The sequence below is a fragment of the Neopsephotus bourkii genome, unplaced genomic scaffold (assembly GCF_033783945.1).
Source record: "Neopsephotus bourkii isolate Nb327-2 ecotype Australia unplaced genomic scaffold, CSIRO-AGI_Nbou_v1 NB_1287, whole genome shotgun sequence".
Taxonomy (NCBI): domain Eukaryota; kingdom Metazoa; phylum Chordata; class Aves; order Psittaciformes; family Psittacidae; genus Neopsephotus; species Neopsephotus bourkii.
Window position 1 is genome coordinate 4,719,791 of NW_026901771.1, and position 25,414 is coordinate 4,745,204.

The 25,414-nt window shown below is 44.7% G+C and overlaps 2 protein-coding genes across 4 annotated transcripts in view; one reads left to right on the forward strand and one right to left on the reverse strand.

The window, feature by feature from the left end:
* Positions 1 to 20,092, reverse strand: part of TMEM39A (transmembrane protein 39A) — a 47,491-nt gene extending 27,399 nt beyond the window's left edge. Inside the window, exon 1 of the mRNA XM_061365600.1 lies at positions 20,008 to 20,092. The gene's annotated coding sequence lies outside the window, so the exon portion shown is untranslated. The remainder of the gene's footprint in view (positions 1 to 20,007) is intronic.
* On the forward strand, positions 633 to 25,016 carry B4GALT4 (beta-1,4-galactosyltransferase 4). 3 transcript variants are annotated; one of them, XM_061365607.1, is made up of 7 exons: positions 633 to 652; positions 12,207 to 12,687; positions 13,905 to 14,137; positions 17,486 to 17,673; positions 20,475 to 20,597; positions 24,085 to 24,189; positions 24,445 to 25,016. In XM_061365607.1, the coding sequence occupies exons 2-7, from the start codon at positions 12,420 to 12,422 to the stop codon at positions 24,584 to 24,586; spliced, it is 1,059 nt and encodes a 352-aa protein (XP_061221591.1). In that variant the 5' UTR covers positions 633 to 652; positions 12,207 to 12,419; the 3' UTR covers positions 24,587 to 25,016. The 3 variants fall into 3 exon arrangements, with proteins under 3 accessions (XP_061221591.1, XP_061221589.1, XP_061221590.1); XM_061365605.1 differs by lacking the exon at positions 633 to 652 and adding an exon at positions 830 to 961; XM_061365606.1 differs by lacking the exon at positions 633 to 652 and adding an exon at positions 7,808 to 7,894.
* Positions 25,017 to 25,414: the final 398 nt, after the last annotated feature.

The window sequence follows — 25,414 nt, forward strand, 5'->3', positions numbered from 1 at the left end:
ACGCTGTGCTTCCAGCGTTTGCTCTGCAACCCTAAAGCAAACAAGCGGATAAGGCCCGCACTGCCCGCTACTCACAACCCCGCCAGGGCCGCTCTAGCCCCTCCAGCGGGGGTCTCTGTGGCGGAAGGCGGCCGCTCTATCCCCGCGCTCTGTGATCGGAGGCGGTGTTGAGGGGAGGGGGGGGTCACAGCGGTGCAGCCGCGGTGCGAAGTGTGATAAACACACAGATAAGTTCCTGGAACTAGTTGTAATATTCCCCGCCTATACGCGGGAATTATGAATACATGTAAGACTAATGCAATAGTGAAAGTATATAAACCTGTAACAACTACTAATCAGTGGCGCCTCTGGCTGCGGGCATGCGCCCAGCGCTGTTGCTTTTGCTTTACTGACTTTGTCCCTCAATAAAACCTTGCTATGTCGTTTAGAGGAGTGAGCTGGTTAGTAAGGGTCGGCTGCGGCACATTATCCCTTTCCCGCTCCCTCCAGGAAGGAAACACCCGACTCCTCCATTCTTCCTCTCCATTCTTCCCTTCAATTCCGCCCTCATCTTCTCCCCTCCCCTCAGCCTTCGGCGCCTGCGCGGGGTCGCGCTGAGGTGTCCGTGAGCGCTGTCCCGGGAGCAGACGAGAGGCGGTCGCGCAGGGGGCCTGTGAGGACGAGACGTTGTTAATAAGGTGAGGGGGAGATGCTCCTGACGGCGGGGTGCGGTGGGAGCGGGGCCAGCCGTGGAGGGAAGGGTGAGGAGGTGGATGTGTGTGGGGGGATAACCGGTTTCCGGTCGGGTTCCGGTTTAAAAGCCTGAAGAGCGGAGGGGGGGTTAACATCTGGTACGTGGAGGAGACATTGGCTCGGCTCCCGTGGCACATCGGAAGGAGCATACAGGGAATTCCTCAGTGGGGATCTCTTTCGAACATCAGAGGCGGGACCTGGGGATGTGATACTGCAGGTAAGTCTGCTGGTGCTTAATGTTGTTGTAGTGTCACTGGTATGGTGAGGAGCAGTTCAATATCTGAAAATTGTATGTTAGGTGGAAGTAGAATCATAGAATTGTAGGATAATGCTTGGTTGGAAAAGATCTCTAAGACCATCAAGTCCAACCGTTCCCCAGCATTGCTAAGGCCACTACTAACCCATGTCACTGAGGACCTCATCTACACCATGTGTGAACGCTTCCAAGAACAGTGACTCCAGCAGTGCCCTGGGCAGCCCATTCCAATGCCTGGGCACCCTTTGGGGAAGGAATTGTTCCTCATCTCCATCTAAACCTGCCCTGGTGTAGCTTGAGGCTGGTTCCTCTTGTCCCATCACTTGTTCCTTGGGAGAAGAGACCAACCCCACCTCACTCCATCCTCCTGTCAGGTAACTGTAGAGAGCGATAAGGTCCCCCCTGAGCCTTCTCTTCTCCAGACCAAAGGCCCCAGTTCCCTCAGCTGTTCCTCATCACACTTGTGCTCCAGACCCTACACCAGCTCCATTGCCCTTCTCTGGACTCACTCCAGCACCTCAGTGTCTCTCTTGTAGTGAGGATCCTAGAACTGAACCTGGTATTCAAGGTGTGGCCTTACTGTACTGGGCTCAGAGATTATAAATCAGGAGGATGGATGTAATGTGCTGCTGTTTTCATTATAACTAAAGTTTATGAGCAATCAAGTTCCCAAGGGACACCTGAGTCAGTTTAGTAGAGCTCAGTTTTCAACAGAGGATTAGAGAAAAGTGAAAGTTTGATGTTATTGACACAGCTAAGGTGAAAAAAAACAAAGGCAAAACTCTATCTGCTGATAGCCTTTAAATATTTGCACTTTTTATCAGTAAGGTTGGTGGTTATGTGACATGCTCTCTAAAGATTTATTTTTTCTAAGAAATGGAGTGATGATTCTGTAAATCTTCCACTGTTAATGACAAACATTCTGATTACATTTAGAGCACTGAAAACCACACCTTTAGGGTTTTATATTATTGTCTGTTGCTGTTCAACTTGCATAATGCTTCTTTAACACTGAAGTAGATGACTTTTCATCCAAGATGCTGTTAACTGTCAATAAGTTTTTTTGAGAAGCACTTTTTTTAAGGATGTTTGATCTTGGGTTTGATGTTTTGGGGTATTTCCTTCTCATTTCTCCAACAGCTGTTTTTCATTTTCACAAATACTTTTCGGTTAGAAGTAAAGGACTTGTTCCTTCAGCTTTGGAAGGGTTTTTTTCTTTTCTTTGTAGTTTGAGTTGCCACATTCTTTTAAGTAATATGTAGGAAAAAATAGAAGTTGAGGGCTGCTTGATTTCTGTATTTTGTTCTATGATCCTAAATCTAATTTGCAGGAATGAGCTGGGGGAATTTGGGTTTTGCTAGGTTGAAGGTATGCTTGCACATTCTGAAGCCTGCTGGAATGACTGCCTGTTTTGATGCAAGAGTTCAGTTTCAAACTGTTTAGGCAAATGCATAGTCCAGAAGTCAACCCACAGGCGTGCAACAGAGCTGAGTGACTTAAAATAAAGACATAAAAAGACATTTTTATGCTTGAGAGGCTGTGGGGTTTCCGCTGTGCATAAATGTGACCTTTAAAATACTGGAAAACAATGGGAGGGAGCTTCCATGCCTTTTTTCTTTATAGTTTTTAACATATTTAGGGGGGTTTATAAACATTCTTCTCAGTTTTTCTTTTTTCCTCCTGTTGCATACGTACAGGTAACATGCTTTACAGCCTGTATTGTGTCATCTTCTTGTCCTTAAAGCAGTACTGCTGCTGAGAGCAACAACTGGGTAATACTTTTTTGTCAGGCAGTGACTTGTGGCGTGGAGATATCACATATTATACTTCAGGTAAACCTTTTAAACTGATACCACAATGATTCTAAATGTACACAATTATGAATAATGGTAAAAGTTTTGTATCCAGTGTTAGTGGGGCATCTGCAGCACTGATCTTGTGTCTCCCTCAGTCCTGTAGTTGGCTTCTGTACTCCTAAAGTTGATTTTACTCATGGGTGAGATAGGGAGAGGTAATACCTGCACAGTGATGAGAAGTGAAGGGAAAGGAGCCGCTTTCCCCTACTTTGCTTCTGAGTTAAGTATTATCCCCTTGATCTTCTGTTTTGTTCCTGGAGAGAGAGTGAGCCTGCTGCTGTTTGGGTTGAGGAGGAGGAAGGTTGTAGAGGGGTGGGAGCTCTTTAACCCAGAGGGTGTGGGATAGGAGGAGTCCACATCATGTCTCACCTTTTAGTTCTCCAGACAAGATTGGTGACATGAAGAGGTTAGTAACTGAGTGTGAGGATGAGTGATGCGCTGTCTCCCTCTGTCTGAAATCTTGATGAGCTGCTTGTCCAAAAAGTTTAACAGTATCCTGATTCTCAGGGATATGCTTTTAGAACTACTTCCACAAGACACTGATTACAATTGTTTGGTGTAAGCTTGAAGTGTTGGAGCAGTTTTGAATTCTCTTGGGTGCTGTTTTAGGACATAATGCTTCCAAAGGATGTGAGTTAGAGGGCTTAAAATGTATGTTTGAAAACTTTCTCCTGCATAAAAACCTATCTGCAGGTTGTTTGAAAATCAGCATAGATGTAAATTGTCTCTTAAGATGGAAAACGTCCTGTGCATTTAATAGCTTAACCAAGTCACATTATCTACACAGCTTCTTGATACTTGTCTTTGCAATAGACACCAGTGGTTTGCAATCCTTACTGAGGTAAGACTCCAAGAAATAATCGTAAAGTAAAATCCGTTCATGCCAAAGGAAGCCTCAGCAGGAATATCTTGGCAGTTTTCATGCTGAAGTACCTTCATGGAAAAAAAAAAAAGGGATTCTATTCTTAGTTGTGCTTTCATAATACATGTACATCTTATGTTTTCTTTTTTTTTCCACAGCTTTATTCACAGGTATTTGTAAAATGAAATTCATAAATGTGTTAAGTAGCCATAGTACTTCTTATCTCAGCTTCTTCCTTTATTGCTTTAGCTGTCTGTGGTTAGCACTTTGGTTTAAAAAGCATATTGTGAAGTCCTTAAAGCTGAAGTAAGAATCTACACTGATGTAATGCAGATGTTAGCTTTTTTGTACAGGACAGAGGTGAGGGAGGGATTTGGCCAGAAACGCATTGAGGATTTTTTGTGCAGTGGCAAGGTCTCTGACATGTGGCATCCACACTGATATGTGCCACTCCAGCAAGGGGACAGCTGCCAGAAAAAGGTAGGGTATTACAGAGTTGAATCACAGAATGGTTTGGGTTGGAAAGGACCTTAAGGTCATCCAGTTCCAGTGCCCTGGCCATGGGCAGGGACACCTCACACTAAACCAGGCTCTGTCCAGTCTGGCCTTAAATACTGCCAGGAATGGAGCATTTACCACTTCTATGGGCAACCTGTTCCAGTGCCTCACCACCCTCACAGTAATGAGCTTTTTCTTCATGTCTAACCTGAGCTTCCCCTGTCTAGCTTTCCATCTACATGAGATTCCTGTGTTCACACAAACCTGTTTTATTATGTGCTTTTTCAGGCTATTCCACTGACTTTGGAGGGAAAGGTTTTTTAAAATGTGCTTAATTTCTTTTAAAAGTATTGCCATGGTAAGCAGTCAGGGAGTTCCAGGCTGTGCCAGTTCTGTTTGCTGTATGCCTTGATCCATCTCTTTGCACTGAGTCTGACAGTGTTGTGTCCTTTACAGTGAGGTCAGTGGCTCAGCTGTAGTTGTGTAACAAGAGAGGCCATTCATAAATGTGTTTCTTGGCCTGGAGACCTTAGATTGCATTTCCTAGTATAAAATCAGAGTTCGGTACATCTTAGGAAAGTGGAAACAGCACCCACTCAGTTAGCCTGTGCTTGGTAATGATATTGGGCCATTTGCAGCAAAGGCTCTCTATGTGTTTAATAAAGAAAATATAACCTTTTCCTTTGGTAATCTCAGAAATCTTCATGTGAAGTTTTAGGTGCTGAGTATTTACCAAGAGTTGAGCCTCTGGTTTTATAAGTGAAACATGACTATGGTAAAGTGTCTTCTATTTGCTCAGCAAACTGTCTGGGAATGTTAAAAGTAGCCATATATCCACTCTCTAATGTTTGAGAGAGTGGCTGGGGGGTGTTTCTGGCAGCCAGAAAACCAGTAGCGCACATTGGAAGGACAACGGATTTCACACACACTAGTGCTCAGGGGCTGCTGCTTTTTTCCTGTGTGTTCCCTGTGGAGCAAGTTGTTCAGCTCTTTGATCATAAACCAAAGCAGGTTGGAACAGGGGAATAGCACTCCTCATTTGGGGAAATGTTGGGTAGAACAACAATGGCATCTCTGTTAGGGATAGGTGAGATACTGAGACACTCCTGTTTTCTTACCTGTCCTGCATGTCAGTTACACTTGTATGCAGAGTCCTCTTTCATTGCTTTTCTGCGAGGATGTTCCTTTTGTATGAAATGGATTTGTTGTGTTTGCCTGCTAAACCTTTCTTCGTTTACATCTGTTCCAGTCACTTTTTCCCTGATGCCCACAAACTCAGAGACAATATGTAAGATAAATATCTACCTTATTATCCTGTTTGGGCTAGGATAGAGTCACTTTCTTTTCCAGTACACGGCTGGCACAGTGCTGTGTTTTGGATGTAGTATGAGAATAATGTTGATAACACACTAGTGGTTTTCGACTAGTGTTTATACTAAGTCAAGGACTTCTCAGCTTCTCATACCCTGCCAGTGAGAAGGCTGGAGGGGTACAAAGAGTTGGGAGGGGACGCAGCCAGGACAGCTGACCCAAGCAGGCCAGAGGGATATTCCAAGCTATACGATGCCATGCTAAGTACAGAAACTGATGGGAAAGCTGGCTGAGGGCTGCTGCTTGGGATGCTAGCCATCAGTTGGTGAGTGGTGAGCAATTGCACTGCTTGGTTTGTATATTCTAATTATTATCATTACTGTTATCATTATTTCCTTCCTCTTCTGTCCCATTAAACTGTCATCATCTCAACCAAGGAGTTTCCTAACTTTTGCTCTTCCAGTTCTCTGCCCCATCCTGCTGAGCGAGCAGCTGTGTGGTGTTTAGTTGCCCTCTGGGGTTAAGCCATGACAGTTTTTTCCTGGTGTGTTGTGTATTCTTTATCTTCTTCAGTTTGTGATTGAGGAGTTGGAGCTGCTGATTCTTCTATTCCTCGACACTGTGTACCAAGCAGTTATCAATTCATAAACAGCAAGAAAAGAGTGTGGAGCCACCACATCTGCTTGTATTCTCCACACAGCTGGAATGTTTTAATTGGCAGTGGCTGTTATTCTAATCACAAATGCATCTTGGTCTGTTTCTTTTGAACTCATATACTTCTTTAAAATTGTCTGGCTTGAGACAGCTTGTGGAATGTTACCATTTATTGCCTGGAAATGAATATTATCATTCTTCTAAAATAACTGTTCCTGTTCAACTGAAAGCTGAGCTACTCCTTTGCTGCTGGTACCAGGTCTTCAGTTGGGAAGGTTAGATGGAGGCTTACAGAAGGTTGCTAGATTCACTGCTTGCCTCATGATCTGGCCAACCCATGCTTGCATGGGAGCCACTGCAGTGCAGAGAAAAGGGTAGTTTGGGGACTGGAGCAGAGACGAAGAAGAGACAGTGATGGTTGAGAGCCAGGGTGGTCTGACTTTATGTGGCTGACCAGTTGAAACATAAAGGAGTCCTAAAGGTTTGTTCTGCACTACTAGGTGTCTGAAACAAGAAATTTTCCCCAAAACTCTTGTGCCATCCTAGTAATAAGTAAGACCTTTGTGGCATAGAGGAGGCTTAATGGGGAAGCTTTGAAATATCTACCTGCTCAAAATGTACATATCACACACAGATCTCAAACAAGCTTGAGTTACAGGAGATCAACGTGCGTCATGAGGCTGTGCCTATCCTTTCTCTCCCCACCTCTAATACAATCATTCTTAGCTGTGTACCCTGTTTGTACTCAGGTCTCATCATTTCTATGTCGTTTGTGATTACCTGTATGTTGACTGAATGCATGAGAAAATCTCACCCTTTACCTGCTAGAGGTGTGCTCAGAAATTCCTCAAACGTGGATGCACACGGAAGTGTGTTTGTCAAGTTAATACAGGGGAGGAGGCTTAGGTAGGTTGGCAGCAAAGCTCTTCCTGGTAGATGCGTGCCAGATCAGAGCTCAGCCAGCACAATAGACATTGCACTAATGCTGCCCTGATTGCTCTGGACTGGCAAGATGGCAAAGAGGCACCTCTGTTGTTTCCATCCTGCCAGTTTGCTAGAGGAGTGTTATGGGGCAGTGGTGGGAGAAGCACCAGGGAAGGGACAACTTTGTAATAATAACGTATCTATTGTGAAAAGACTGGTCAGTAAGCTAGGCTTAGAGTATACACTTCTGTCTGTGGTGGTAGTGGCTGGGTGCTAACAGAGAAGAGTGCCTGCTCTTCACAAGTATGGCCAAGAGGGTGGGCAGCTTGATGTACGTAAGAAGGGCATCTCTAACATTAACAACAGATAGCAAAAGGGCTGAAATACAAATTGTTGACTGCTTCTAGGAGCAAAGGCTTTTGACCTGTGGTTTGTTACAGTGATTCTTCGTGTGCAGCTGTGCTTCTGGCACAGTGCAGTCCAGATACATCATAGTGTGCCCGTGCTGGCCCTTCTGTGCTAGGGGGAAAGGAGTGAGCTGGCTGCCATCCTGGGCTGCTGGGACTTGCGCTGTCCCGCATGCCCCCCTCCTCTTGGAGCTGGGGAAAAGCAGGATGTGTTGGCTCTTCTTATTTGTCATCTTGCCAGTTTTGTGCTGACTCTTCTGCAGCATGTGAGAGGTTAACAGAAATCTCTTTATGGTGTGGGGGTTTCCTGCATGGAGTGTGTCTGCACTTGCATAACGCTCTCCATACTACTTGGAGTGACTGCTCTGCAGGAGGGAGGAATGTGGCAGCAGCAGTAAGTGGTTTAATGTGCTTGCTTTATTTGGCTTGAAATCTTGAGAAGTGGAAAGGGTATTTGTCTGAGGGTTGGGTTGCTTTTGTTTGTTCTGTTTAGCCCATGAATTCAGCATTTTTCAGTGCATTTAGTGGGGGGTTTAATAGGAAGAGGTAATAGGATTATAAGTGTTATATAAAAGAGGTGTTAAAAACTATTAGCTTCATGCTCTACGCTTACAAATCCAATCTACTGAAAAGATAATGTGAAAGGAGGAAGTTTTGCCTTATGTGAAACTTGCGGGCTTGAACTCTCTTGCATAGAAAAGCTGATAAGCTGACGCTGTACCTTTGATGCTTTCTACCTTGTCAGTTATAAAGAACTCAGTCCTTTCTTGGGGGATTTAATGAGGAAGATTTGGAGCAGCATGAAAAGTTACGGCACAGCTAACCCATTGCTGCTTTGATTTTGGCCTAGATAAAATACTAATAGTCTGCAGAGATAAAATACTAACTAATAATACAGATCTGATAAAGGCAGTGCCAGGAAAATCTTTCAAGCTTCATTTCCTGCTTGAACTTAGGAAGGTTTTAAAAGTTAGGTTGAAATGAATCCTTCACGCTTCGTGAACCAGTTCTTCTGTCTATGGAATTACTGTGTGAGAAGGAGGAAGTTGAAGGGTTTCTGAAAACCCTACATAAGAAACCTGTTCTTACTGGGCAGTATGGAATAGGTAGAGTCAGAAAGATAGTTTGTGTAAGTTAAAAGTTGAGTTTCCATGCAGCAAATTGACAGGATCTCTCTGGAGCCTTCCTGAGGCTGAATTGATCTAAATGAAAGCACATGAAAAGTAACATGTAGGCAGTGTGTTCTCACTGATTACTTATACTGTTACAAGTAACTTTTTTCCATAAGTGACCATGTGAATCTAGGCTTTAGCATAGTCATCAATTTATATCTAAAGACATATCAGAGGGAAGTAAGTGTTTGGAAAACAATGACTTTTCACCTACTCCAATTCCGTACCAAATCTTGTTCATGAGGTTACTTTCCTTCACTACCATCTAGCTTAGGGCTACCAGTATTTGATCTTCCTGCTGAGTGTCTTTGCCTACCTATGAATTTGGCTTAGATCAGAAGGAACAACCTTTAGGCTACAATTTCTGTGTATCTCTGAGCTTGGTAATGCCGGTGACTTCAATCAGACTGCTAAGTAAATGACTGCATTGACCCTGCAAGCCCTTTTTTGGGGACCCAGCTTGTATGTATGTTACTCACTTCTCTGTGCTTGAACAGCATGTCGTACTCCAGTGTCTCTGTATTTCTGAATGAGAATGGATGGGGTTCTGATGTTCCTACTTTGCTTTGAAAGATGCCTTGTCCATGCTGGAACCTTGCTTACTATTTTGGGGCAAGTTAAGGCTTTATGTTCATGGAAACAGGCTCAAGGATCAGAGCTGAACACCCTGTTCATGGAGGAATCGGAGCACTGCATGTCTGATCAGTTCCTGCACGTAGCCTGTTCTGAACAGTATTAGGAACTTTGGAGCAAGCAAGCAGGGATTGGCATATGCTTCAAGAAACCCAGCAGGCTTCTGTTGGCAGGCAAACTGCAGAGCTCAGAGACAAGGTAGTGGTATAGATGTGATGCTGGGGAACACAGATCCTACAGTATTTATGTGCCTCAGTATGATCATAGAATGATAGATGGTTTGGGTTGGAAAGGACCTTAAGAGTATCCAGTTCCAGCCCCCTGCCATGGGCAGTGCCTCACACGAGACTAGGGGTCACCCAAGGCTCTGTCCAACCTGGCCTTGAACACTGTCAGGGATGGAGCATTTGCCACTTCTCTGGGCAACCTGTTCCAGTGCCTCACCACCGTCACAGTGAAGGACTTCTTCCTTATATCTGTCTTGAACTTCCCGTATTTGAGTTTGAACCCATCACACCTTGTCCTACTGCTACAGTCCCTGATGGATATATGTAGAAGTGTGTTTGCAGTGTCTGCATAGAGATGGAGACCTTTCTCATTCCTTCATTGATTTTTGGAGTTCTGGCCAATGCTGTATCTGGATAACTGTGTTTTTGGTGTTTTGTTTTGTTATTTGGTTTGGTTTTTTTTTTCTTTTCTTTTTTTTTAGTTCAAATCCATTTCCTGGATTTAGAAATGGGTACCATGGTGTTTTTAAACTGTGTGCCCTTCTAGTCAGCTGTGACTTTCTAAACTAGCTTTGGTTATGCTTCACTGAGAACTTCTTCCATAAGAACAGTTGCACTTTCTGTTCCTGTGAAAGTTTCTTGATACCTGTGATGATGGTCAGATAGAGCTAGGGTCAAGTTAGAGAACTATGAGAAGAATTCAGTTGCACCATAGGTGTTTTCCTACCCATGTTTGAGAGCTACTCACCCTGAGTTATAAAGTGCAGTAGAACATTTCCAGCATGTTGGAGGTTATTGTGTGTAGCAAGATGTGTTTAGTATTGAAGTTTGGATTGAACTATGGTTTGCATGTGTTATAATGTCTCATTGAGTGATCTTTTTCTTACCCCCAATATATCAGGTATGATTTAGAGATAAAGATGGCAAGAAGGGCTTCTCTAAATATACAGGTAACAAAAGGAAGACAAAGAAAAATGTGGGCCTATTGCTCAGTGAGATAAGGGACTTGATTGTGCAGGACATGGAGAAAGCTGAACTACCAAATGCCTTTTTTTGCCTAGTTTTTACTACTGAGACTGGGATACAGGAATCCCAGGTATCAGAGATGAGGGGGAAAGGCTGGAGTAAGGAAGGTGTACCCTTGATGGAAGAGGATCACTTAAGCAGTCAGGGAATACTTGAGTGAACTGGACATATGTAGCTTCATGGACCATGATAGAATGCACCCATGAGTTGTGGGTGAGTTCCCACTGCATGATGTTGCTGTGAGGTGACTGTGGATAATCTTTTGACTGATCATGGTAACTGGAAGCAGAGCCTAAAGACTGGAGTGATGTCACTGTACAATTAGATGCTAAGGACCACCAGGCTGTAAAGCAGCACTGGGAGAAAAGGATTTAGGGGAGGTGGCACCAAGCTTTCTTCCTTGTGATTGAAGTGGATATGGAGACCCTCCACTGCTGGTGCTAAGGTCACTGAAAACTCTTCTGTCCCTCCCTTAGGGCAGTGATGTGCCTTGCATGTGGATGGAGAGAGCAGGTTATACCCTCTGTGTAGTGCCTGCAGGAGGAACAGCAGCTGCCCATTCTCAGTGAACCCCAAGAAGTCTGGGCAGTACATTGAGTAGTTCGTCTTGTCAGTCCTACGCCTGGCTCCCACATCCATCCCTGTGAATTAACAGACTTTTCCAGAAGACACCTGGACTAAAGTAGTGGGAATGTAGTTACTGTATTCCTTCTGCCTGGGTATCTCCTGTATATGTTGAAAGCTGTTATAAAATAACTGTGCATGTTTTGGTGTTTCTTCTCTTTGATCCAGCCTGTTTTGTGTGCATTGGCTTTAATCACTGCCTTGCTTCACTTAGCCTCAGTCCTTCATCTTCTTACACGTGGCAGTTTTCTTGGGTGTTCTCTATATCAAAGCTCTCTTCTATTAAAATACCATTCTTTCTCTGCTATGAGCTGATAGTAACAGACAAAAGTATTTGCATGGTAACTTTGTAATGTGCACTGTAGGAAAATGGAGCTCTTGAAGGAGGGCAGGAAGCAGAGCAAAGGATTTGATCCTCGCAGACCTAACACTGCAAAACTGAACCTTTCTCTTGAACAGTAGCAGATTTGCTTCCTGCAGCAGCATGTGAGAGGGGAACACTGGGCAAAGAGCCACTGGCAGGCAGCAGATACAGAGCCTCTGATGCCAGTCAGATATTGCAGGATGCACACTGCACGGTGCAGAGTGATGGAGCATCAATAACACTCTGTTTCAGAAGAAACCAGTTGAGTTCTGGAGAGAATTCATGTATTTTTCATTTTGGGTGGGGGGAGCTAATTCATAACCAGCAGAATCTCTTACCTTACAGCTGTTGATAAGTTCTGTAGAAGCAGAAGCACTGAAGCCTGTGTATTGCCAGACAATGTACTCAGACATAACATGGGGTAGTAGCTGCACTTTCTGTTCTAGAAGGAAAAAGAACCAAAAGTTGGGAGTGGAGAACAAAGCAGGAAGGTGATTTGCCTAAAATCATGCAGCTGGTTTGTGGCTGAGCTCAGTGTCTTTGTATCTGATCAGTAGTTCATACTTGCTATTCCTTTCATGTTTGGTCATAAGCTGTTTTCCTTAAGGCACAGCAGTGGAGAGAGGTAGAAACTAACTCCTGCCTCTTTTTTTTCTCCAGATTAAGTCCTGTTTCCTGACATTTGAAGACCAAACAGCACCAAGGCTCCATGAATTGTGAAACTGCAGCAAGTGTGGCAGCCCTACCTACCTCCAGCTTTACTCCTCTACTGTGACATCCTTCTTGGGACCTTTGGTTTCATCCCCCCCTGGCTGCTTAGCAGGCTGCCTTGGCATCAGAGCAGAGGAGGCAGCTAGTGGATCAGGAAGAATCATGGCCTTGAGCTTGTATATTTTTCACCTCTTCTATAAATTCAAAGTGTTGGTGCTTGTCACTTTGTGTTTGATGGTGCTATGGGCCTCAGTCAATTATTATGTGGACTCCAGACAGGAAACGCCTAAAGCTAAGATCATGGTGGAGGATTTCAGGAAGGTGACTAGCCTGAAGGACAGTCAAAAGGAAGAGAAGATGGAATCAGTTGCAGAAGTTTCTACAGTAAAATCACTTCAGGATGAGTGCCCAGCTCTGTCTCCGTACCTGAGTAAGTGATCCTGCTTTCTTGCCTTTTCTAACCAGTTACAGCTGCTTTACCATTCCTGATTGGTTTTCTTCCTAGCGTTTTACAGTTGCACACTTTTCCTGTGAAACAAATACAACGCAACCAGTCCCAGTAAGCACTTCTGGGTGAGGAAGTGACTTAGGTGCTGGGTCTGGCTGGGACAGCAGCCCATATGATGTGGTGTTTTCATTTGTGGCTCAAACAGCTTTGGTAACACACCAGTGATTTGGCTACTGCTGAACCGTGTTTGCACGATGTTGAGGCTTTGTCTCTATCTTGACCTGCTAATATGTGGTGGGTTGTTGGTGGGCAAGAAGTTGGGAGTGGACACAGCAGGATAGCTGAGCTCAACTGACCAGAGGGATATTCCATACAACATGACCATACCATTTCCCACGCTCAGCAGTAAAAGCTTAGGGGAAGGAGGAAGCGGGGTGTTCATGGCTACAGTGTTTATCTTCCCAACAGCTGTTTCTTTTGGTCTTGGTGTTGCTGGCAGCACCAGGCTTCTGCTCTGCACTGTCATGTCACTGTTGCTTTCCTCTTCTTTTTGTGGACCTGATTAGGGATTTGTTTGGGAAGCTGGATTCTTCACTCTTCCCTGTTGTAGTCCAAAAAAGCTGCTGTCTCACTGCGCAACCCCCTTCCCTGCCCCAAAGATGTGTTTGCTTAAGTGAAAGCACTTCAGCTGTAGCCATCACAGTGACCTGTGTTGTTCTCTTCAGTGGGTTTGCGGAGCCCAAAGGGGATGAAATGATAGCTCAGTGCCAGAGAAGTGATGAAAATCTGGCTAGAGGAAGCCTTGGTATGTTTTATTCTACCTTAAGCCTGTAATGGTTTTGTTCATGCTTTAAGTAGAGATGGCTTCTCATCGCCACACTCCTATGTCTCTTTCCACTTCCTTCTCCTCTGCTTTGCCCTGGCAGCCATTTTGAGCTGATTCTCCTGCCATAGGAACTTCTTTTGATTTTTTAATTATTTTTTTTATCATCACTTTTAATCAATTTAAGCAACTAAACACTTGATACTCTCTCCTTCTACTGCCTGCATAATATCCCTGTGGCACGACTTTTCTCTTGGAAAGCGAGGGAAACCAACTGGGGCTTGGTCCTGGGTTTCTTATGCTGTTACAGAGTTAGATGCCTGGACTAGCCACAGTCAGAAATAACTGGGGAAAGCTTTTTGTGCTTCTCCTACAGTTGGTGCCAGCAAACTCACCTTCAAAGCATCTCTCACACTAGAAGAAGTGCAAAAGGAGAACCCTCAGGTAGCCAAGGGCCGGTACCACCCTCCAGAGTGTGCAGCACAGCACCATGTTGCCATCATCATCCCACACCGCAACCGAGAGAAGCATCTGCTGTACCTCCTGGAGCACCTCCACCCCTTCCTGCAGAGGCAGCAGCTGGACTATGGCATCTATGTTATTCACCAGGTGAGGCTGAGATGTGTTTGGTGTTTGGGGGTGATGCTCTGCAGGCCAAGGAGATGCTTGCTGCTGCTTCTGCTAGCTAATATCAGTCCTCCAAGTCTGTTTCCAGCACCTGCTGATGGATGCAGTGGTGCATGCGGCCATTGCTGGTACCACTGCAGGATCTCAGCTGCTGTTAGCAAAGCTGGAAAGAATTAGTGTTTTCAACTGGTGTCCATTTCTCAGTCTGAGTAACTTACTATTCCTAACTTTAGCATTCAAGGTTAGCATCTTTCCCATTACTAATGCAGCTCACTTCTCCTGCAGCGTACACATAGTAACTATGCTGACATGTTTTCTGTCTTTTCATTTGGAGTTGTTTGGATCGAAGGCTTCAGTTTGTATCCAGCTTTACTCTCCCATCTGCTTGCTGGCTGTCATGTTTAGTAAGCTGTGTGTTGTACTCATTTCTGCCAGCTCAAACCAGACATGACAGCTACTGCTTGCAGGTGCTTTACTTGCCCAGTAAGGGCTGTGGGCAGAAGTACTCATGAGAAACCAGTTGGTTCCTGAGAGCTTTATTAATTTCTTTGCATTATTCCTAGTGTGCTGAGTCAACAGCTAAAATTTGCATACACAGATTTGTGCCATGTTGATTTTCATATAAGATACAGATTTCTCTTTTGTAATATGTTGATTTTTTTGTGATCTTTCATTGTTTGCTTTCTGTTGCTCTCATTTATTTATATGTTCTGCCTTGAATCTAAACAGATTTTGCAGACATCATGAGAAAAAGGTGATAAATCAATAGAGTTTCTCTTCCCTCCTGTTCAAAGAGTCAGTCATTCAGCATGAGGCAGTGCATTCGAGGTGAAAGCCTACAATTCTGCTCAGTGGCACAGCAGAACAGCAGCAGAAGTCATGGCAGGTTATATGCTTTGTCTGAATAGACTGGTCCTCCAATGTTTAAAGTTGTCATGCGGCCCATAGAGTGGAGAAACTGAGGCTTTTTTCAGCCTTAGTGTGTAACCATACATATAATGGCTCACTCCAGCTGTCAACTGAGTTATCAGGAGAATCATAGAATAGTTTGTGTTGGAAGGGACCCTAAAGCTCATCCAGTACCAATCCTTTGCCATGGGCAGGGACACCTTTCACTAGATCAGGTTGCTCCAAGCCCCATCCAACCTGATTCTTTATCTCCTGAAATCTGTGAGGTGGAGAACAGCTGATGGCATGTTAGCATAAAGAAGTAGAAGGCTATGAAAGTTCTGTCTGATGTGAGCAGTAGTGTCAAGTCCGGACTTGTTCTGTCAGAGTTTTTACTTTGAAGATTGGAAACTTTGGCTTCCCCTTCCATGTAGATACAAATGCCCAAAACTGAAAAGTGAGTCTAACACAGCTCTTTGATGGCAAATCCATTTTCACTCTCCATTTGTGATGTCATTAGCGGTTTTAAATATCTTTTGAGGAAAGAAATAGTTAAAACCAGGATTTAACTATTAAAATACACAAGAGTTGACTTGGGAGGAAGATTAATAAATGAGTCTTCTATATTTCTCTCTGAGCAATTGAAGGGCATACTCAAGCTCTCTTTTTGAGCTAATTGTAGCATCTTGAACATCATGTTTCTTTGCATAAATGTGTGCACAGGTGAGTGGAGTGCTGGAAAAAATGTCAGTTTTTAATCCATGAAGGGTGAGCAATTTATTGCCCAGCTTAAGTTTGTCTTGTGGTTGGTGTTCTCCTCCCATAGAAACAAAGGAAGACAATTCTTTTCTCAATAAAAGATGAGAGTAAACTTTGGTATTTGCTCAGCATGAGGTCTAACATGTAAAACTCCCTTCCTGGACATTTTAGCTGGTGTTTGGCTGCGTTTGCACAGGAAGTGGGCAAAGGGAGGGGAGACACAACTGGAGCAGATGGTCTGCGCTTCACCTGCTCTTGGTACCAAACACAAGTGAAGTTCTCTGCCTGTTCTTTGCCAGTCATCTGAATTGTTCCAGTCATTCAATAGTCTGTTGCCATCATCAGGAGAAGATTCTCTGGTGGATGCTTTCATATACAGGATTCTTTAAAACAAACAACCAACCAAACACCCAAAACCCCCCTCATGCAGAAATTTGACCACATACATTTTAGGGAATTTTATCTCATTTTTTCTTGGAAAATTCCTTCCCTGACTCAGAACGGCAGCAACTGATGATCCCTCTGTTAATTTCTTGGAGTGGACATTGGGCTAGATTTCCCTCATTGCAGGTATGGAGCCATAAATCCCATAACTCTTCTTTGTTCAAAGAGCAGATGGATGTTAGTGATGGTGAACAAATTGCTGCTTCAGAGCAAAACATTACCTTCTAGAACAGTAAAACATGCTTTGTATACAACTGTTTTCCCTCCAGTTAACCTTCTCTCAGCCTGGGGAGGCCAGATCTATTTCATCTTTCACTGAGCCTCTCCCAGTCCAGGCACCTTCTAGCAAATGACCCCTTTCTCTTGAAAACTGCTTTTTATCTTTTGAGTACACTGAGTTCCCAGCTCTAGAAAATCACAGAATCATGGTTAGGGGTGGAAAGAACATTAGGATCACCCAGTTCCAACCCCCTGCCATGGGCAGGGATGCCTCCCACTAGACCATGTCACCCCAACTTTCTCAGCCTGTACAACAAGGCTAGTAAAAGTCAAGTGAAGCCCCATGGTAGGGGTAGTTCTTTTGCAGCATAACAATGAGGTTATATAGGAGTTAAAAATGAAGAGACCTGCTTTTTATTTTCCAGTCTGCCACCTACTGTGTGAGCTGAGGAAATACAGTGAATTATTCAGGCATTGCTACCCTCTGAACTGCAGAACAAGCATAAATCATCTGTGGCAGGTGCTCTGATGTGGATAAACTCATGAGAATGAGAGTAATGTGTTTTGGGTTTGGCTTTTTTAAACACTTTCCATAAGCTTTGCTGACACACTGTATAGGCACCAGTTTCTAAGCTGTTTACTGATACCTCTTTGTCGTTTCTAAGCTGTTACTGATACCTCTATGTTATGCTATGTATATCTACATGCATCCAGAACTCTGGGATGGGAACAGCAATAGTAGTGAGATTGTGTCATCCAGGATGCATATTCCTGGTGCCCAGACAGCCATAGACTCTCCTGGCCCTGGCTCTGTTTGTTCATGACAAGCAGAGATGGCAGAAGCTCTCTGTGTCACTGGCCTCTGTGGTGCTGTAGCCAGTGCTATGGGCCAGTTCTGTGTGTGGTTACTAGCTGGAAGATGCGGCTGTGAATTATGTGATCAGAACAAATATCTGGGAGCAGTTCTGGTTCTAAAGGCTTGACACCTTCTTCAGAGGTTTTCTCCATTCTCTTCCACAGGCTGGCAGCACCAAATTTAATCGTGCTAAGCTGCTGAATGTAGGATACCTAGAGGCCCTAAAAGAAGCTAACTGGGACTGTTTCATTTTCCATGATGTGGATCTGGTGCCAGAAAATGACTTTAACATTTACACGTGTGGCCCTGGACCAAAGCACTTTGTAGTTGGCAGGAACAATACTGGATACAGGTAGGAAACCAGAATATGGAAAAAATACCAATTGGGAAATGCCATTTTACTGTTAATGTTCCTCATCTGATGGAGCTCTGTGCTGTATCTACCCCTTCTCCTGACACCAGGTTTCTGGTGGTAACACTTAATCTCTCTGGAGTGCCCTTGGCAAAATAGAACTGTATGGGCATCTCTTAAGTCAGCTCCATGGTCACCTGTACAGGTGATCATTGTAATCCTTCTGGTTTCTGGGGTGAGGTAAAGGGTGTTCCAAGAAGAAAGCAACATGCCAGAGGTTGTGCAGAGGCCTGTCAAAGCTAGAAATGCATTTGCAGTTCCCTGGTCCTCTGGTTCGAGGGTGTGATCTTGATATAGAAAAACTTGCCACTTGCCTTTTGCTGTTGAAGAGGGAGCATCTGATACGGAGAGTTCAAGTATGAGGGATAGGGTTGTATTTAATGACATGGCTGGGCAGTATCTCATACAGGATCAGTCTGGATTTGAAATGGGTCCCCTAAATGCCAGCGTGATGTGAAAAGTCAGGTTCAGTCCACCTCAGAGAATAAAAGGCTCCTGAGTCTGGTGAGTTTAATGACCAGAGTATTTCCATTGAACTTGTTTCTTTCAAGATTTACCTCCTATGTCATGTCATCTCAATATTAACTCCAAGTGGGCTTTTCAAAAGCTGATCTCTGTGTGCTTTGAAGCAAAGCTCTGCTTCCCTTGTGGGTTTCCTTTCTTAAATATATGAGAGAGAGGTGGGGTGTGCAAATTCTTATGCAGAATACCATTCACTTCTCAGTCATCTGGTGCAAACTGGAGCAAGCACGTATGAACTAGGCTTGTGACAGGCTTTTGGAGCACTCTGCCTTGCAGACAGAATGCTGAGGGCTATGGAATGGTCAGTGCACCAAAGCAATAGAAACACTGCTTTGGGTAATGCACAGGCATGTAGAATCCAGGCTGATAACATGGCATGAAGCTTGAGGTGCTTTACTTAACCTCCTGTTCCTCAGGTTTACTGCAAGTGTTCCGCTTAGTTAAGCAGATGGATTCCTGCTTTTACTGCGGGATCCTCTTACTATAGATTTCCTCTGGTCTCTGCTGCTTGTGGAAAGGAACTGTTAGTTATAGGCTTGGTTTTTAAGGAGTACTTAAAGGAGTACTTTAAAGAGTGTATAGCTTTAAGCTTTGTCTTTAAAGGATACAGACAAAATGATGTTGTGAATACCCTGCGCCAGTATTCACTGAGATACTGCTGGTTTGAGTTTGATTCATACTTTCTTTTCTGTGTCACTGCCTCTGTTTACACATCCATGAAGCGGGCATAACAGCACTGTATTTCCAAAGGAATTCCTGGATACATCTGAAGGAATTCAGATCCTGAACTGAACTGAGACCTGGGGTTGAAAACCCAGTTGGGTGACCTCAGTGTGTTTTGCTTAGGTTGAGGTGAGCATACTGAGAGATGTCACTTAGATGTATGGAAGTTGTACATGTTCTGCATTAACACACAACATCCTGGGCAGGAATGTGGGTGCATCATCTATGGTGATGCAGTGTGTGGTAATCTTGGCAGCTTTGGAGAGTCAGTACCTTATGTTTAGTTACACAAACTACAGGTTTAGATGCTTCAGAAAGGGAGGCTTCTATACTAAAGTTTTGAAGGTGGTCACATACTAGAACAGGCTGCCCTGAGAGGTTGTGGGGTCTACATCCTTGGGGATGCTCAGAACCTGGATGGACCTGGTCTTCAGTGACTTGCTGTAGGAGACCCTGCTCTGAGCAGAGGGGTTGGACTGCTTCATATCCAGAGGCCCCCTCAACCTCTGCAGTTCTCTTGTGATGCTATGACAGGAGCACAGATCAGCTAACAAAACTGGTCTGAGTTCGGTTTCTGAGTTTGGTCTTGGTTTGGTTTCTTTGTTGTTTTGTGTGTGTGTGTTTAAATTAGATTCCTGGTAAACCAGAAATAGCAATAAGCATCACACCTTTCCTTGCCTGGCGTATAAATTGCCATCACGGGTATTTTCTAGCCCTGGCAGTTTGTTCACCTCTTTGTATTCACATCCATCTAGCAATCCAAGTGCAACCTGCAGCCATGCGCACATCCCCTCTGGCAGTGGCAATGTAGTAGGGGCAGTGTTGTACTGCTCACCTTAAGGGCCCAGAAAGAGGAGGGTATCATAAACAGCAAGTAGCAAAGTGGTGTAAGAAGATAAACATGGTATGTAAATATCTTTTAGAGCAGCTGCAGTTCCCAGGACAAAGAAGGTAGGAGTCAGAACTGAATCTCTTTTAGAGCTGAGCACCATTAGAATAGGTTACTTAGCAACTCACGCTGTACCTTACCTTGGAGTTGTTCCTGCAGTATCCCAGGGCATGTGTACCTGTGCTGTGATCCGTTTTCATTCCAGGTTTCTCAGCTTCAGCTCCAAGGTGGTCAGTGGCTTCTGTCATTATTGCAGAGCTTCTGCTGTGTGAGCGTGTGGCTTTGTTCCTTTTGTACTCATGGAAGTCCTTGAGGTGAAGTGCTGTTTGCCTGTCAAGGGGTTCTGTGTGAAGAGAGAAACTGTTGAAGAAGGAACTGTTCTCTCAGTTGGAGAGTTTAATCTTCCAGGCCTAGAGCAAATCACCATCCTCTTGTGAAAAGAGGAAGACAACCAGAGCAACCTCATGGGTTTGTGCACCCTCAGCTCTGTGAAAGACACATCTAAAGCCAGACTTTCAGAAGACAGTTCAGAGTTTCAGGGTGAGGTTTTTGTTGTTGGTAGAATTTGACTTTTAATTCTTCATTCTCTCCTCTTGTGTACTTCTAGGTTACGGTACACTGGATATTTTGGAGGTGTAACTGCTCTAACAAGGGAACAGTTTGCCAAGGTGAATGGATTCTCTAACAACTACTGGGGCTGGGGTGGAGAAGATGATGATCTTCGAATCAGGTAAGAAGTCAATCGTGTAAGCAAGTTCAAGTTAGATATAAGGAAGAAGTTCTTTACTGTGAGGGTGGTGAGGCACTGGCACAGGCTGCCCAAAGAAGTGGTGAATGCTCCATTCCTGGCAGTGTTTTAAGGCCAGGTTGGACAGAGCCTTGGATGACATGGTCTAGTGTGAGGTGTCCCTGCCCATGGCAAGGGGTTGGAACTGAATGATCTTAAGGTCCTTTCCAACCCAAACCATTCTGTGAAATAAAAACCTAGAGAGAAATGACACCTAAAAAAATAGAAATGGACGTAACTTCCCACTTGGCCCCCAAAGGCAGAACACGACAGGAGCTTTCAGTTCCAAACAGTGGGGATTTGGGCTGCAGGATGCAGTTCTGTGCACAGTTTCCTCTTTGCAAAGGTTAGGTGTGCCAGAGACCTCATCCTCTTCCTGACAAGTATTTCTGGTTGGGTGCAGGGTTTGTTAGGTTTTGGGTTGGGGTTCTTTCTAGTTGGGTTGGTTTGGTGTCGTCACAGCCCCACGGGATTTGCATTGTCACTTGGATATTGGTTATAACAGAAGCAGGAAAGCAGGAAGATTGAAGTCTGGAGGGTGATTTGCCAAAGAGACACAAATGTATTCAGTTCCAATGCTTTATAAGAGTGTGGGAGGGCTTTGGTTTGGTGGGATTGGGTTTTTTGCATTCATTGACTACCACGATTTACTCCAAGCACAGCTTAGTTTGTATGTGGGTGGTGTTGATTCTAGTTAACACAGTGAATAGCTTGAATTCTAGAAAGACATGCATCTATTTGCATGTGCCTTTTGTTCTTGTGAAATCCAGTTTTTCAGATGGGCCTTTCAAAGTAGGAGAAACCTGTCAGTTTGAGAAGTTGAAGGGCACAAAGGACTCAACCTAATTTTTCTGGTGATCTTTTGCCCTTTGCTTAGAAGGAAACCTCTAATCCTGCTTTGCTGTTAGTGAAGGAAGGGGAAGGGGGCAAACAGAACACAAACCCAAAAGGAATAAACCACCCCCTAAGCTCTGCTGGCAGAGAACATCCATTTGTAGCTTAAGTCTACGTTGTTCTTCAGTGTTTATCCTTTTCATTTGCTTAAACCAAACATTTTAGGGGCATAAATTCATCTCCCTGGTGATGTTCAACGATTACATCAGTGAAATCAAGTGTGTTAAGAGTTAGGAACTTCCAAATGGAAGTTTTCCTCTGTATCAGGCAGCTTTATCTCAGGAAATGTAAAAGGACTACTGGAGGCCTGGGTTTCTGTCCCTTCTTAATCACAGCTGGGTTTTTTTTTCTCCCTACTCCTATTTAGAGACACCAACTTCTCTTAAGAGCTGGCTTTTATAGTGGAAGGGGATGGCTTGGTACCATCTTATTCCCCATCTTTGCAGGAAGTGTCCCAGTTAAGGTGCAAACAAAGGTGATGGTGGTGGTGGTGGTTCAGATGTTGCTGTGAGCAGCAGAGCAGCAAGATTTACTGAGGATCTCCACCATGTTTACAAGGGGTTTGGAATCAAATGTGATGCTTGTTTGTGTAACTCTCTAGTAGCTGAGGTCCTGGTGTGGAAACCACATCACATGACCCACAGTGCATGCTGCAGTGGGACTTGGCTCATGCCTTTCCTTGTGGGTGGATCTTGGACTGGGCTGGTTGCAGAGTGCAGTGGGTAGGGAATGAGGAGCTGCTGTCCCGGTGGGTGGCTGTGCAGGGATCCTGCAGCCTTTCCCAGCAACGGCAGCAGATGGCACCATCCCCTTCAGTATCTTGAAGAACCTGGGGCCTGAATGCACTCAGGTCCTGCTGTTCTGAGTGTGATGGGCTCGTGGGCCCTTTCCAAAGCTGTGCATCACAAGGAGATTTTTCAGATCATTTGTATTTATTTGATAATTCACTGTTACAATCAAGTCATTGGAAACCTCTCAGGGGCTCAGTTTCTTACAGGCTGGACAGATGGGCTGTGGCTAATAGTATGAGGTTAAATAAGGCAAAGGTTCGGGTCCTGCTCTTTGGCCACAACAACCCCATGCACTGGTCCCAGCCTAGGGAAGAGTGGCTGGAAAGCTGCTCATGGAAAAGGACCTGGGGGTGCTGATTAATGGAGCTGAACATGAGCAGCTTGTGCCCAAGAAGCCAACAGCATCCTGGCCTGTATCAGCAGTAGGATAACCAGCAGGGCCAGGGCAGTGATTGTCCCCCTGTGCTGGGCACTGGTGAGGCTGCACCTCGAATCCTGTGTTCAGTTCTGGGCCCCTCTCTACAAGAGAGACATCGAGGTGCTGGAGGGGGGACAGAGAAGGGCAACAGAGCTGGTGCAGGGCCTGGAGCACAAGTGTGATGGGGAACGGCTGAGGGACCTGCGGGGTTTAGTCTGAAGAAGTCTCGGGGGGACCTTATCACTCTACAGCTGCCTGACAGGAGGATGGAGTGAAGTGGGGTTGGTCTCTTTTCCCAAGGAACAAGTGATAGAACAAGAGGAACCAGCCTCAAGCTGCACCAGGGGAGGTTTAGACTGGAGATGAGGAACAATTCCTTCCCCAGAGGGTGCTCAGGCATTGGAACAGGCTGCCCAGGTCAGCACTGGAGTCACCATCCCTGCAAGTGTTCACACACTGAGTAAACGAGGCCCTCAGTGCCATGGGTTAGTGGTGGCCTTGGCAGTGCTGGGGAACAGTTGGACTGGATGAGCTTAAAGGTCTTTTCCAACCAAGCTGATTTTATGATTCTTCAATTCTTGGTTTCCTCTTGCTCCCCCAGCTGCTGACATGACTGCAAAGACCTGGGCTATTCCTTAATTCCAGTCATGAAGTTAACCCCTTCTGCTGACAGAGCAAAACTCCCGTGATCCAAAGATATTAAAGCTCAACAGCAGCTCCAATTGAGTACCTGATGTCCAACACTTAAACCCATGTGTGGGACTCGGGGTTTCTGGCACTGTTCTCAGAAAGGACTTTTTCTTCATGTAGACAAATACAAGTTTTGCAGCTCTGTGCCAATTAGTGACAAAGAAATGAAGTTTTTTGGGATTTTTTTTTTCCTCCTCTTTTCAAGGGGAGAGCTGTCAAGTGTAAAGATTTTATGGCAGGAGTTGAGATGAACTTGCTGCAAAGCATGTGGAATCTTGCTACAGCCCTCTCAGGCTAATACAGGGTAGTACAGACTAGACAAGACCATACTATTTTAAATGTGCTCTGTTGTACAGTGGATGCTTTAAGCTCTTCATGACATACTGTAGTTGCTTCCTGCTACCAAAATAAAGGGGAATCTGTCACTGTGATGGGTCTGTTCCCCAGAAACACAACCCTCAGCCCCATTTCTCTGGCAAGATGGGCTTTGGAAGAAATGTAGATAAGTTTCCTGCTGTTCTCTGTGCTTGCTTCCATGGCATCCACAAGAGATGAAGTCTCCAAATGTTGTTGCTTCTCTTTTCCTTGAGTTTGTTTCTAGGTGAGGCCTTGCTCATGGCACTATTGCTTCTTCCAGGGTTCACTTGCAGAAGATGGGAGTGATGAGGCCACCTGCGGAGGTAGCCAGGTACACAATGATCTTCCACAAGCGAGACCATGGTAATGAGGAGAATGAAGAGAGGTGAGTCAGGAATAGGGTTCTCCCTTCCATCTTCTTAGTATGTGGCCAAGCACCTGGGGCCAAGAGCTTTGTTCTAGGCCAAATGGGCATTTTCATGTCTGATTTTCCATACTGAGGACAGGAAAAGCATGATTTTATGTTGCCAGCTGTACAGAACAGCAGTAGCTCTCCTTCCAAATTTACTAGTAGTGGGAAAAGCGCTCAAAACACCTCTCCTGTGCATGTCAGTGAAGATTTTCTCCTCTTTCTTCTCAGGATGAAGCTTCTAAGTCAAGTATCTAAAACATGGAAAACAGATGGACTGAACTCCTGTTCATATAAACTGCTCTCAGTGGAACATAACCCTTTATACATCAACATCACAGTGGACTTCAGCGTGCAGCCCAAGGTCTCATAAGGGTGAGCAACACACAGGATGTGAAAATGGCAACAGATCTTGTTTGCTTGAAAGAGGACTTCAGTAGCACAGGAGAGTCTTTCTTCACAGTCTGATTGATTGGGAATTCCTTTTTGTGAGGGCTGGAGCCATGGGACCAGTCCTTGTGTTCTGCTGGGACATTCACAGAACTGTCCTTGTTTGGGATGGGCCAGTGGAAGGACGTGAACCAAGTCTCATGGAAAAAACACTAGTTCTTGCAACCATTCCTAAACTTCTTGTGGGCTTATTAAAGGCACAGGAATCCTTCACCAAATAACAAACTCGCTGAGGAAAGCTGTTTTTTTTTCCAGCCTGAGGGAAAACTGCCTGTGTGTGAGGGAAGGAATAATGGTCATGAGGGAGGAGATGTTAAAGATCTCTCAATAAATACACTCCATTGACTGCAAAAGGCTTTTCCTGTGTTTCATGAGCTCAGTTCACTCTGGTATGGGATGGTGGAAGTATCCTGTGTCAAAACAAGTCTTGGTGCTGTGCATTGCGTGTTACTTTGGAGAGATGTGGAAGGAGATGCAGTGGCTAGGTCAGAGGGAGGGAAATTCCTGGCCCTGGTTCTAATGCTTTGGTCCAGACTGTTATAGACCCAAGCTGTGTTAGTACTTGTGATTCTGGTTTTAGAGGACTGGTGAGTCTGTGGATAACTGTTCCACAGCACTTCTAAAGTCTTGATGAGAGTGTTTCCCCTTTCCTTACTGCATTATATACCAGTCTGTCCTTAACCCTGCTTGTTGGATGTGTACCCATTAGCGACAGATATGAAGCCAGGCTTGGGAGAGTTCACACATGCCA